Source organism: Mytilus galloprovincialis, chromosome 4 (assembly GCF_965363235.1).
Source record: "Mytilus galloprovincialis chromosome 4, xbMytGall1.hap1.1, whole genome shotgun sequence".
NCBI lineage: Eukaryota > Metazoa > Mollusca > Bivalvia > Mytilida > Mytilidae > Mytilus > Mytilus galloprovincialis.
The window spans coordinates 28,964,466-28,979,374 of NC_134841.1; the positions used below are offsets into that span (position 1 = coordinate 28,964,466).

At 31.6% G+C, this 14,909-nt stretch overlaps 1 protein-coding gene across 2 annotated transcripts; it reads left to right on the plus strand.

Annotated features, from left to right (window-relative positions):
* The first annotated feature begins 109 nt into the window (after positions 1-109).
* On the plus strand, positions 110-13,207 carry LOC143071801 (tRNA methyltransferase 10 homolog C-like). 2 transcript variants are annotated; one of them, XM_076246386.1, is made up of 4 exons: positions 110-251; positions 4,926-5,251; positions 11,369-12,105; positions 12,823-13,207. In XM_076246386.1, exons 2-4 carry the CDS (start codon positions 4,937-4,939, stop codon positions 13,016-13,018), a joined length of 1,248 nt encoding a protein of 415 aa, XP_076102501.1. In that variant the 5' UTR covers positions 110-251; positions 4,926-4,936; the 3' UTR covers positions 13,019-13,207. The 2 variants fall into 2 exon arrangements, with proteins under 2 accessions (XP_076102501.1, XP_076102502.1); XM_076246387.1 differs by having other exon boundaries at positions 139-251; positions 4,929-5,251.
* The last annotated feature ends 1,702 nt before the right edge of the window (positions 13,208-14,909 follow it).

The following is a 14,909-nucleotide window of genomic DNA, read 5'->3' on the forward strand; positions in this document are numbered from 1 at the left end:
TAAAAATGTTTTAAAGAAATAAAATTCTTTTAGGATATTAATAAATACATAGTTTTCCCCCTTTTGAAACATGTGCTCCGAGACGGAGGAATATATTTAGAAAAGACGACATTTACTAACATTATACATTCATTTCACTTCCCGGTCTGTTATTTCCCCACAGAAAAAAAAACCAAACTGTACCATGTGGAGAAGAATATAAGTATTTAAAATCAAAACTATTTGAAATTTTCCGACAAATACACACTCGCGTAAGTATATAAAACTGTTGTCATATCTTTCAAATCAGAAGAAAGTTAATTGAGTAAAAAGGCAATGTAATTGAAAATATCCTCAGACACTAGTTTCATGTGCCTCATCTAACCTCTGTCAAAACAGAGACATATAATACATATGTCTCTGGTCAAAACAAGTGGCTGTGATCCGAAGTCGTAGAAAGGTGTCACAGAAAAAAATAAAACAAATAGCATTTCAAGATGTCATAATTATTTGGTCTACTTGTATATATTGTAGCCTAATAGAACATTAAAAACAGCTGAATTCATTTAAAGTCTGACAATGAAATTCTCAGAGGCAGATCTAGTCCAAATAATTCTGACGTCTGGCCAGGCTATTTAAATTTGTTTTCTAAGACACCTTCCTATGACATCATAACGCTGAAGCCATTTTTTACGTCTGGAGTTTTGAGAGCAAATTTTGGGGGGAACTTTGACACCTAATTTTGACAAGAAATTTTCATTGCCTGTTAGAAATTTTTACGTAGTTACAAAGTCCTATAAATAGTTTCTAAAGCGGCAATTACATGTATAACAGTGGTTGCCAATTAGATATATATAGATTCTACCACTGCATCGAGTGTGATACAATATTTATCCACTCGAGATAGTTAAATTTTCAAATTTAGAGCGCGAGGCTCGCCGAGCGTTTTGAATATTTAAAATTTAACTGTCGAGAGTGGATAAATATATTGTATTACACAAGATTTGGTGGTGGAATCTGTTTCTCTATTGATTTTCAAACAATACGCAGGCAAACTTATTCTTTCTTTGCGACTGATCTGCAAAAATATGTGTTCTTTCTACATTGTATGTGACGTCATCAGGCATTGTCGTCTTTTTTCATGCCATTACTTTAGGAAATTCAGAGGAAAACAAGAAAATTCGATGTCATAATCGGATTTTAACCAATGAAGAACTGAGATCAAACGAACCACACGTTGATTAATTTTTTTAATACAATGGTGAATGGGTGCAGAAAGGGATAAATTGACGAAGAATTAGAGAAATTTATTTAAGAGGTTGAAAGTTATGTATGATACATTATACAGCATGTACAGTACGGGTAGGGGAGAGATCCGTTTGCGCCAAAAATCCATCCTTTTGCGCCACCACTTTTTTTCTCAAATGCTACGTTTGCGCCACATGTTTTAAAATTACATGGTTTCATTTGCGCCAAAAATAAAACACACGATTGCGCCAGTTAAAAGAAAATTACTTCCTTACTCCTTTATTCGGACATGGAACTGGCAGTGTAACACGGCACATGTTTCCTTTTCTGAAACATATGTTTTTATTACTGCTGATGCATGGGTACTTCCCAATTTAATGTATGTAGTAGCTTTTAACTTCTTTTTATTGTCCAAAAACACAAACATTGAAGGATGAAATCCATAAAATAGTTAATAATAGTTCATAATAATAATAAAGCCCATACGCATGGTGGGAACAAAGCTCTGTGTCATCAACATTTGTGGCTAAAACATAAAGAGCAAAACTTCTATTTTCTATATTGGCATATCTTAGTTAAGCAAAGCAATAACTTTTATTCTCTCTCTGTACATTGACTGTCTAATGCTGCTTAAGTCATTTAATTCTCTTCAGAAACTCGTCTTTATGGTGAAATATCTCCTAACATGTGATACCTTTTGGGGCAAAAATAAGAATACATATATAGTAATCATTAATATTTATGATAGATATATGTACAGGTAAATTGGCGCAAATGAGTTACGAATATTGGCGCAATTGATACATTTTGAAAATAAAATTTGGCGCAAATGATACCCCTGAAAAACAGTAATTGGCGCAAAAGGACTGCTGCCACGGGTAGAGACTTATTTTTATGGATGTCTTAATCCGTCTAGATGTCAGACTGGTCGGACAGTTGTCCCAGTGTAATAAACACCTGCTGTGATATTAACCTGTGCAATATCAAAGTGGAAGGTTGTAAATCAATCTGTACCAACTTGATTAGAATTAAATTTTACCTGTACAGATATATTAGTATTTATGGAGGATAGACCATACTACCTACCATAAAAATGTCGGATTATTCATATCCGACTAGACGGATTAAGACATCTATAAAAATAAGTCTCTACCCCTACTGTATATACATAATATAAGCTTATTTTCCACTTGCTTATACCCCTGCAGTATAAACAACTCTTGACAATGAAATAAAATTTAAAAATAAATCCTCCCACCGCCCCATTTTTTTTCAAAAATCAGGATGAAAATCTAATTAATTTTAGTTGGCCTAAGAGGGTTTCCACTGGATTCGCTACTGAATCCTTTGTAAAACCCTATTCATGCTAATCAGTAACAATCAGGATTGTACTTTATCAACATTATCTCCTTATTACACAACCTAATTTTTATAATCGTAAATAAGGGAGCCATATTTGTATAGTGTTGTCACTTTCTGTTACCATTTCTGTTACCATTTCTGCAACCCCACAATATCCATGTCTATTGTATTTAAGTGTTGTTTTTGGTCTTTTATTGTCATAAAGGCAGCACTTGAAGTGGTGTAACATGTCAACACATTAAAAGATTTCCTTGCCCTAAACAAAGTGTTGTTGTCTTTTTATGATTTTGACTAAAGTACATGTAGATCTGATCATAGATAAAATGCAGACATCAGAATGTTATCAAATAGCTGAGAATAGATAAAATGCAGAACAAAAGATTTAATAAATTGGCAGAGTAGATAGATAAAATGCAGACGACAATCACTGAACATCAGCATGATCAGATTCCTGACTTAGGATAGGTACAAACAAATGCAGAGGGTTTAAATGTTTTAATAGGTACCAACCTTTACCTTTACCTGAAACAATAGTGTAAAATCACAACATAGAAAGACATAAAATATCAATTGAAATGGCTTAACTTAATCAAAAGATATATTAATAAAAACAAGTAATATAAAAAAGAAGATGTGGTATGATTGCCAATGAGACAACTGTCCACAAAAGACCAAAATGACACAGACATTAACAATTATAGGTCACCGTACGGCCTTCAACAATGAGCAAAGCCCTTACAACATAGTCAGCTATAAAAGGCCCAGATAAGACAATGTAAAACAATTCAAACGAGAAAACTAACGGCCTTATTTATGTAAAAAAAATGAACGTAAAACAAATATGTAACACATAAACAAACGACAACCACTGAATTACAGGCTCCTGACTTGGAACAGGTGCATACATAAATAATGTGGCAGGGTTAAACATGTTAGCAGGATCCCAACCCTCCCCCTAACCTGGGAAAGTGGTATAACAGTACAACATAAGAACAAACTATAAAAATCAGTTGAAAAAGGCTTAAATCATCAGATGGACAAAAATACAAGTGGACGTGGCCCGGTACTTATACATCCCGACACAAAAAGACACAATGAACAGATCTGAGAGTACTCGCAGTTATCTGACAGCTAGTTCAAAGCCACCAACAACTAATAAAAAAATCATGCAACTAAGACTAAACTATCAATCCGTACACATCCAACATCCAATGGATTTAGTGTAAAGACGTCATAAACAGCCAGAGAAAAAACATGACCTTGTGCAATGCCAAGTTACAGGTATCGACAGATTGTAGATCCATGAATATGTATATGCATATAACATACTAGTAGAATTAGTTAGCTTTTAATTTACTGATAACAAAATCAATATTTATACCCATAAAAACAATATTCAATGATCTTATAACAGTGTTGAATAGGTAACCTTTTAGAATAAGTTTATTTAAAGGAGCGACAAGTTTACATGGATCATTTCTAAATTTCCAGGCACGGTTAACAATATTTCCGTAAAAATGAGGATGTGCTATCCCGTTTGAAATAAGTTTTCTTTATATTCTTTTTAAATCTTTATATCTATGGAAAAATTTAGTATAGGTTTTAAGTAATTTATGGTAACGATATCCCTGGTTTAATAATTTACCAGTAATACATAGGTTGCGTTCGTTGAAATAAAAAACGTCACAACAGACACATGCATAGCGAACAAGTTGTGAAATATAAACACCGTAAGATGGTGCCAAAGGAACATCACCATCTAAAAATGGAAAATTAACAATAGGGAACGAAAAATCGTCTCTTTTGTCGTAAATTTTAGTGTGGATTTAAACATACACTGAATGAATAAATTTGATCTATGTCACAATGTAAATGCAAATCAATAAAAAAATAAAGGTTGAGGTGATAAACATTATCAGAAAGACAACAATAGCATTGAACAAAATGCTGCAAAGTAGAATAACGTAAATAGGTTAATAAAAATAATTTTGCTATAAGGTCACACAGTCTTCACTCTTTACCACAAGTCCTAAGACATTGGCTTGTAAAATTGCTTATGCTAAAAGCCAACAAAAGCCTACTCAAATTTTCAAAAAATTGAGCTTCTGGCTTGTTGATCTAAAAGTTAAGGGAAAAGGCAGAAGGTATACAATCATGGAGTAATGGAGTATGGGAATATTTTTTACATATAAACATTAATTTTGTTGTTCATATTACGAGAACAGAAGTGAACATTTATATTTGTTCACCAAGGACAGAACATTAATACTAGTCATGCTAGTAATTAACACATCATACTTTAAAGAAAATGCTTTCATGTTTTTTTTTAATTTCAGAAGAAGTTGAGATGAATTGCATAAGAAGACGTTTGTTTCAGATGGCAAAATTGTCAAGAGGGAGACTGCAGAATTTTAGAAAACAGACATTGCTCCACAGTGAAGGAGGGCATACAATGATGTCAACTTCTTACTTCTATGACAGTGAACATGCTCCCTTAATTGAGAAAGATTATACACTAGACTCAGCAGATAAGCCTCTTTTAGAAGGATTATTTACTCCAGAGACAGCAGCTGAATATTTAAGTAACCTATCTGAAGAAGAGCAGAAAAAACTGCAAGCTTATAAGCTGGAATATGAAGTTACTAGTAGTATTTCAACACAGGTAATAGTTTGTCCTTGTACATGTATATATATAATATAGTTAAAAATCACATTTCTTTTATTCTTTGTAAATAGTTCTAAAACACAATTAATACTCCTTAATTAATTTTTGCTTTGTATGCATGTATTTCAAGTTTTGAAAGTGAATTTCATCCTGGTATTTTTTCCTGTATACTGTGGATTCATTTATTATGGTTGGTATTAATTTTAGTGGATTGCTAAAAACTTGCATATTCGTGGATACTTGATTTCATGGTTTTGCCATCTCTGTATACGAAGCCTATTGAAAATATGTTATTCGGTGTACGTTTGAATTCGTGGTTCAACTGTACACATGAAACCCACGAAAAATTGGTATCCAATGAATAATAATGAATCTACAGTATAAAATTTCGTTTTTTACCACTGTATGCTGTAAGGAAGGAAGTAAGATAGCATGTAAAAATATGGATTGTGAAATGTGCAAAGGTATTTCAAAACTTCAGTTTACAGTATATAGGTTTACTTAATACTTAGGGTTAAGTTTACACATATATGTCTCTATTATCCTTTGTTATATATAAACAGGTTTTAAAGAGTGTACCTAGGATTTGGGTTTATAACAAGTTTCCATGTTGCATTGGGATCAGATTACATGTTACACAGTGTTTGGGCTACACAGGTTTTCATGTTAACCATGGTTAGTGTTCAGTTAGTACAGGGTTTCCATGTTACCCAGTGTTCAGTAAAAACAAGTTTTTATGTTATCCAGGATGTGAGCAATACTGGTTCCATATAACCCAGTGTTTGGTAAAAACATGTACATGTTTTCATGTAATCTACAGTTCAGTGGATACTTGTTTACTCAGTGTTTGGTAAACACAAGGTTTTCATGTTATCCACTGTTCAAGTTACCTGTAGTAAGTGTTAATTTAATACAGCTTTAATGTTCCCAAGTGTTTGGTTTAAACAAGTTTTTATACCCTCGTCTTTTAGACGGGACGTATTATGGTATACCGTTGTCCGTCCGTCCGTCTGTCCGTCTGTCGTCCACACTTCGGACAATAACTCAAAAACACTTTCACCAATTTCCAGGAAACTTAAGTGAATTGTTTATATCTATTGACGTAAGCTCCCTTTCGTTTTTTTTTAATTTCAGATTTTAAGTTTTGGATTTATGGGGCTTTATTCATAAAAAAAGGGTGGATTTTCAACACTTCGGACAATAACTCAAAAAAGGCTTTCACCAATGTCCATGAAACTTTGGTGAATTGTTTATATCTATTGATGTAAGCTCCCTTTCAATTTTTATAAATTTCAGATTTTAAGTTTTGGATTAATGGGGCTTTATTCATAAAAAAAGGGGGATTTTTAACACTGCGGACAATAACTCAAAAAGGCTTTCACCAATGTTCATGAAACTTTGGTGAATTGTTTATATCTATTGATGTAACAAAAAATACTTAATAAAATCTGATGAAAACATAAAATTTGTAAAATCTTTAGTTCAATTTAAAACATTAAATTTCTTGTAAAAAATAGGTTCCATGAATGTCATACGTTTGTACTATTATTGAATGGTTGCAAGGATGAAAGCACATTAGCAGTCCCTGAGATACTAACTGTTCCCTGAGGCATATATCATTTTATGATAACATTTTTACTATCTAAGCTATGGATAAAAATCAAATACTGTTTTTGCATATAGGATGTTTTACTCTTGTTAAAATTAGTTGCAATTGAAATCACAAATGATACCTTAGCATTGCAGCTTTTTCATAGAGTTCGGTTTCGGTGGAAGGGTTGAGCGCAATAAAAAATGTTATAAAACATAACTAGTCTACAATAGCACATAATAAGTGAACAAGTGACAACATGAAAATCCTAACATGTGACTAAATATTCCTTAAATGTTAAAGGGTGTCATTTTATGAAAAAAATAAGGAAATCAAGTCTCCTAAACATTTATCAATATGATCATCTTGTGAATATTCTGAACAATAAAAAGGTAATAATCATTATCCACCATATTAAGCACCATTTGAACAACTTTTGCATACATCTTTGTATAATTTAGTATGGATTCCTTACTGTGTTCAACAGAATCTAACTATGAGCAATATACCCCAAGAAAATTACCTTCTTTCAAACTACTATAAAATTTGGAAATCAGCCATAGAGTTGCTAAGACCCAAAATCATATATCACTTTCCTTATATTGCATTGAAGACTTCTATGTTATATGCCAATGTTACTGTCATTACCCAATCACCTTTGTGGTATTTAAATACCTATTGCCTGACCAGTATAAAAAATTGTCAACACAATTTGTCCATTTAAATTGTATGATAGGTATTGTGAGAGCTCGTCAACAGGTGGTCATTTAACTACCCAGTAAAAAAAAATCACTAAAAGGTAAAATTTAAATGACTGATAGATAGCTTGCTTTCCTCATGTATCATGACCAATGTCCTGAATAGACTATTCTATTTAGAGATGGGACATTTTAAGCCATTTCTTTTTGTGTCTCTTTACAGTGAAGATGGAAATTCAATCAGTGAATTTAGTTTATAAAAAAAAGGAGATATATATATGTTTGCTTCATGGTGTTTTAATATATTTTAAGTTTCTGATTCCTGATATGGAATTAATTTAAAAGTGTTTGTGAAATGGATTTTTTTGGATAGCCCATCTAATTGTGAATAATTCTACAAGATGAATTATGTGTGGCTTGGTGTTTTATAATGGGATATATTTTCATGTTATATTACGATTCCTGAAATGGAATAGTAGTGATGCTAAGTTTCATTTAATATTCAGGATCTTCTTCAATCGGAATTACTGTGTAAAATTTATTTTCAATATATCAAAAAAGTACAAATGGCTTAGTGAATAGAAATTTCAGTGCTTTATTCTTCATTATGAAAGTGGGATTTACCAGCAATGATTTATTTGTGATTGAAAGCAAAAAAAAAAATTACAATAATTATCTTTGTTAGAAAGAACAAATAGTGTATCAAATGTAAAATGTCCCATACCTAAATAGCAGTAAATAGAATAGTCCATTCAGGACATTGGACATGAGGAAAGCAAGCTAGCTATCATTCATTTAAATTAGCTCTGTTAAAAACAAACCAGGTAAATCTACAGGTAGTTAAATGACCACCTGTTGATAATAGCTCTCACAATACCTATTGTACAATTTAAATGGACAAATTGTATAGACAATTTTTTAAACTGGTCAGGCAATAGGTAAGTCACTACCACAAAGGTGATTGGATACCCACAGTAATGATATTTGTTTTTTATGCTAAATATTGAAAAGCTGAACTAGGTTTAATCATCAGTGTCTTCTTCACTGTAATCACTGTCCTCATCATCAGAAAAATCCTCATTTTCATTCTCAGAAGAGGCCTCCTCATCATCAATGAAATCTTTATCTTCATCATCAATGAAATCCTTACTTTCATCACCTACTTCCTCATTTAGATCATAACTTTCAGTAGAGTCACTTTCACCATCTTCACTTTCCCTGTTATCTTCTTGCTGCTCCTCATTGTCATTGTAGTCTTTTTTGCCATTTTTATACGCCCGTCGTCAATGAAATCCTTACTTTCATCACCTACTTCCTCATTTAGATCATAACTTTCAGTAGAGTCACTTTCACCATCTTCACTTTCCCTGTTATCTTCTTGCTGCTCCTCATTGTCATTGTAGTCTTTTTTGCCATTTTTATACAAACTTCAAATCTTTCAAACAACGGGCGTATCATGCACTAAAGCGCAGCCTTTTATTATGTTATCCATGGTTTGGTTAAGGTGTAATACCACCAAATCATGGTACATGTACGTCACTGGTTGTATACGAAAATAGGTTTTAAAAAACCATTCCTTTGAATTTGACAGTTGTAGGTAATTAATCCAACATTTTATTGTAGTAAAACATTCCTTTGTCATAAACATATGTCTTGGGTATTTTAAAGCACCATTATTTTTTATTTGAGATTTCTATAGAATATTTTATAAACTTGAGGTTACATGGTTACGAAACCTTGTACACAGATTAAATAAGGGGAGAAATTTGATTGGTTAACTTCCAGTGATGGTTATTTTCTTATATGCAATGAAATGTTATGTGAATTTTTTTCTATAGAACTGGACAGGATAAAACTTTACTCATGCCAAGTATTTCTTTGTTTGAAACAAAGATAAATTCTGTACATTTTTATGAAAATTGCAAATTAAACAAAGACTAATAGGGGAAAAATCAATGGTGGTATATTACACCTAATATGGGAAGCTGTACATGCACCTTTGACCTTGTGAGTAATCTCATTTGTTAAAATTCCTTGCTATTTAAGTGAAATATTACTAGAGATGAAATTTCTATCATAAATGAGTGAAAGTTACCCCATTCATTTTGCAATTAATTTATTTTTAATTATTGGCCTGAAAAGTAGAAATTTTGAGGAAATGAGAGGTATAAATTGACCAAAAGAGACCTTATAAATAAAGAAGACAAAGAGGTTCATTAAAAGTAATTATATTCCTAAAATCATCTTGAGTATCATATTCAACTGTTTGTAGGCAGATAAGATAAATATTTGATGATTTATTGGTCCACACTAATATATATTCTATCTTGATGTGGCTTGGTTTTGATTTGTTGAAGAAATTTTGCTCGAATCGCTGTAGATGTCGTCTTTCATTATACTAGATTTTTCTCAAACTATTGAACTGATTATGACAAAACTTGACAGAAATGCTTGAAATAACCAGTATTACAAAGGAAAAAAGTCACATTCAGTTTATTAAACAATAATGTCTTCTTTATACAGGTTTACAAATGACCCAGGGTTTGGTTAAAACAGGTTTTCATATTATCTTTTGTTTATTTGTACTGGTTTCCATAATCACAATCAATCAGTTAGCATTCCATAACCTATATAAAAAATGTATAATACATTGAGAGAACTTTATTGAGCTCAAATTATACCCATAAGAGCATGAAGAGGGTCAAATGCTTTAATTTTCATCAAATGCCCAATTTTCCTCAGATCCCTAGACCCTTAAGAAACATGTATTTATATGAACATTGGTTAGTTTGATTTTACCTGTTTAATTATAGATAATAACATTACACATGTATGTTTCATTATGATATTTTATTTTGATTGGTTAACAGCAATCTCACTTCATTCTGAAAGTACTGTGAATTCATTTATATTGGTGGGTACCAATTTTCGTAGATTGAGGAAAACTTGCATTTTCCTGGATATAATTTTGTGGTTTTGCTGACCTGTTCATACAAAGCCTATAGAAATTTTTTGTAATTTGTTAAACATTTCAATTTGTGTTCACATGTATCCAGGTAATGCACGAAAATTGGTATCCAACGAATAATAATGAATCCACATTAACCTTCATTTCCAAATAAATGTAACATTCATGATCATGATGATGACAAGAATTTCTACAGAAAAGTGCAAAGGGATAAATGAAAGAAAAACTTCATAGAAACTGTGTTTTCGTGATCCTATCAAACAAATGTTATTGTAAATATTGAATACTTCTTTCAGTTATTTTATAGGGTTGCAAAAGTGTTGACCCTGCATGCATTTTTAGAATGGAGTACTTCTATGCTCTTTACAAAATGTAATTCAATCAGCGCTTTCACAACCAAATAAAATACCAAAGAAGCTGTCAATCCTTAAGCAATATTTATCTTATATGTTATTGTAGTAATATTTATCTTATATGTTATTGCAGTAATATTTATCTTATATGTTATTGTAGTAATATTTATCTTGTATGTTATTGTAGTAATATTTATCTTATATGTTATTGCAGTAATATTTATCTTATATGTTATTGTAGTAATATTTATCTTATATGTTATTGCAGTAATATTTATCTTATATGTTATTGCAGTAATATTTATCTTATATGTTATTGCAGTAATATTTATCTTATATGTTATTGTAGTAATATTTATCTTGTATGTTATTGTAGTAATATTTATCTTATATGTTATTGTAGTAATATTTATCTTATTGTAGTAATATTTATCTTATATGTTATTGTAGTAATATTTATCTTACATGTTATTGTAGTAATATTTATCTTGTATGTTATTGTAGGCACCAATAGAAATGAGAGACGAATGGTGGGCACAGTTGTTAATGACCGGACATTCTTCGTCAAGACGGAAAAACTTGTTGCGTTTCTTTCAAAAAAAGGAAAATGCAAAGTTAGCAAGAGCAAAGAAGAAAGTGGAAAATGAGAAAAAGATGGAGATACATGATGCAGAAAAAAAAATTATGATGGGAGATCTATTGTATAATCCAATTAAGAGAAATACTATTCATTTAAAGATCTTAAGACAAACCATGGTTCATCAAACGGATTCTAAACTAGCACAATCTATGATATTTGGTAGACCATTCGTTGTTGATATGAGCTATGAACCGTACATGGGAATTAAAGAGAAGAACAGTTGTGTAGATCAATTACTAAATGGTTATGGTGCCAATAGATCTAGAAATGAACCTAGTGATCTCATATTTACCAACTGGATTCATGATAGCTTTATCTTTAAAAAGCTCAACTTTATTCAAAAAGAGCGATCTGCTTACCCTACCTTAATGATGAAATGTACTGAACAGAATTATGTGGATCTATTCCCAAAGGAAAGACTGGTATATCTGTCACCACACTCACCATTTGAGTTAACACACGATGACCCAGACAACATCTACATAATGGGAGGATACGTTGACTTGGGTGGCGGCAAGCAAGGACAAAAACCAGTATCCTATGCTAAAGCTAAGCAAGAAAAAATTAGAAGTTGCAGACTCCCCTTAGATAAATATTGTGTGTAAGTTTAAGTTTGTGTGAGTCATTTAAGAACCTCAAACAGAAATTGTGTTACCATCCTTTTCTTGAATTTCTCTAATAGACTGTTGAATAAATGTGAATACAATCCAGGTAAACTCGTAAGAGAGTCACACTATCACTTTTTGATAAACATGATAAAGAGCTGCTGAACAAAAAACAACATTAATGAAATGTGATCAGTATTGTGCATGTGAGTTCATAATATAATGAAATTGAGAATGGAAACGGGGAAAGTGTCTAAGAGACAAAAACCAGACCAAAGAGAAGAAAACAGCCCAAGGCTACCAATGGGTCTTCCACACAGTAAGAAAATCCTGTACCTGAAGAGGCAGGTCTCAGCTGTCCCTTAAACAAAAATGTATACCATGTATACTGACTGATTCACACTATCATACAAAAAGGAAGTCACACTAAAATCCAAAACATAAATGAATCAAAATGAAAAAAACAAACTTACATGACTTACAAGACTAAAATTGGCTGTATGTTCCTGAAGCAAAACTGCAGGGGGATTTAACATGTTTTGTGAGATGTCAAATCCCCCCAAACCCATAGCCAATGTAGAACTTATGTATTTTTATGCTTATTTGTGATGGGGAAAGGAGTTAAATGTAGAATTTATGTATTTTCATGCTTATTTGTAGATAAGGTACAGGAGTTAAATGTAGAATTTATGTATTTATATGCTTATTTGTAGATGGGGTACAGGAGTAAAGTCCTTAACCTTGAACCAAGTGATGAATATAATGTATGAATTTATTGATACAAAAGACTGGAGCAGAGCATTCGAGCATGTGCCACGCAGGAAGTTACAAAGAGATGCGGATTTACGGGAACATTTATACAAAAAGCAGCAGAAAATGAATCGTGTCAACAGACGCCAATTCTTATGACCAGACATTATGCCAGATGTCCTCCCAAGTATATGGATGATGAGACACAGAAGAATAGTTGCATTATTAGTGGTTTCTTATGACCATTATCAAAATTTCTTATAAATACAATTTACTTACTTGTTTACTGTTATCAAGTGTGAGTGTTAATAATAAAAACAAAGCATGTATTAAATAGTATTACCAGTTTTTCTGACTAAATTTTTTATTATTTGAAGAAGAGAAATAGGATAAACAATAATGAATGCACGTCAGACAATTATAATGACAGATACCAGACAATTATAATGATAGATACCAGGCAAACTTTTTTGTAAGCCAGAAACACATTTTATCTACAAAAGATTCATCAGTGACACCGAATCAAAAACTTTTAAGGAAGCTGGCTTGTCATGTTTTGGATTTTTTGTCACATTTTCGGAATCCTCTGGTTTTATCCATTTGAATGGCTTGAAATATTTTGCCCGGTGACCCCCATTTTTCTTTTGGTAAATCTTTTACATGTATAAAGATAAGCCATCTGTTAAAGTTTTATGAAATTTTAATTACTTTTTAACAGTTTTTGAAATCTTCAACTTGTCAATGATAAATCTATGAAAAGTCAAGAGAGAATATTTTCCGCCAAAATTTCAATGGCTAATATCTTGAAAACAAGCACGGTGACTTATTTATTTTATTTGCTCTTTGAATTCATTTATTAATCCCCTATCAATATAAGATAGTGTTTTAAAAAGTTAATTACTTTGAAACTGAGAAGCGAACTCCCTTAAAGGCCAAACAAGAACGTAAAGGAACAAAAATTTTAAAAGATTTTGCCAAACTCAGTTAAGGTAATCCAATCCTTGGGTAACTTGTATCGAAAGTAGAGTTATTATATTCCTTAAAAATTTAAATAAAACACTTATATTTCTATCAGTTAAAAAAAATCATATTTTCTATTTTCTTGAACATCGTTTTACTTGTCTGTGATTTTGGAAAGATTTGAAGAGGAGATGAGGATAAGTACCCTAACTTAAGGAAGTTCGCTGCTCAGTTTCAAAATAAATAGCTTACCATAACACTAGTATATATTGATAGGGGATAAATTGAGGAATCAAAAAAGCAAAATAAATAGGGGTCAATGTGCTTTTTTCGGATATAAGCAATTGGAATTTTGGCAAGCAAATATTCTCTCAATTTTTCATAGCTTTATCATTGACAAGTTAAAGTTTTCAAAAACTATTAAAAAATGAATAGGATTTTATAAGACTTTAACAAATGGCTTATAATTATACATGTAAAAGATTTATAAAAAGAAAAATGGGGGTCCATGGGCAACATTTTTTAAGGCATTCAAATGGATAAAACCAGAGGATTTCGAAAATTGGACAAAAATTCCAAAACATGACAAGCAAACATCCTCAGTTTTCTCGTTTCAATTGTTTTACATTGTCTTATCAGGGCCTTTAATAGCTGACTATGCGGTATGGGCTTTGCTCATTGTTGAAGGCTGTACGGTAACCTATAGTTGTTAAGTGTTATTTTGGTCTCTTGTGGATCGTTGTTTCATTGGCAATCATACCACATCTTTTTTATATTAAGTTTGAATATTGGTTTTTTGTTCGGATTTTTTTTGACTGTTTTTTCCAATAGAAACAAAAGGTTATTCAATTGGAGACATATGTACTGGACATGTGACTGACAACAGTTTCCTTGCAATACCTAATAACTGTACATTTATTCTTTCAAATTTTAATAGGATTTTACTGATGACAAATTGGAAGTCAAGCTTGATATTGACTATTTTCACTTGCATATAATGACATTTCCATGCAACACTTAACTGTTCAACCAACATGACCAATGCCTTTAAATTTGAATAATGTAAATATTGAAAAAAAAATGGAGTTCC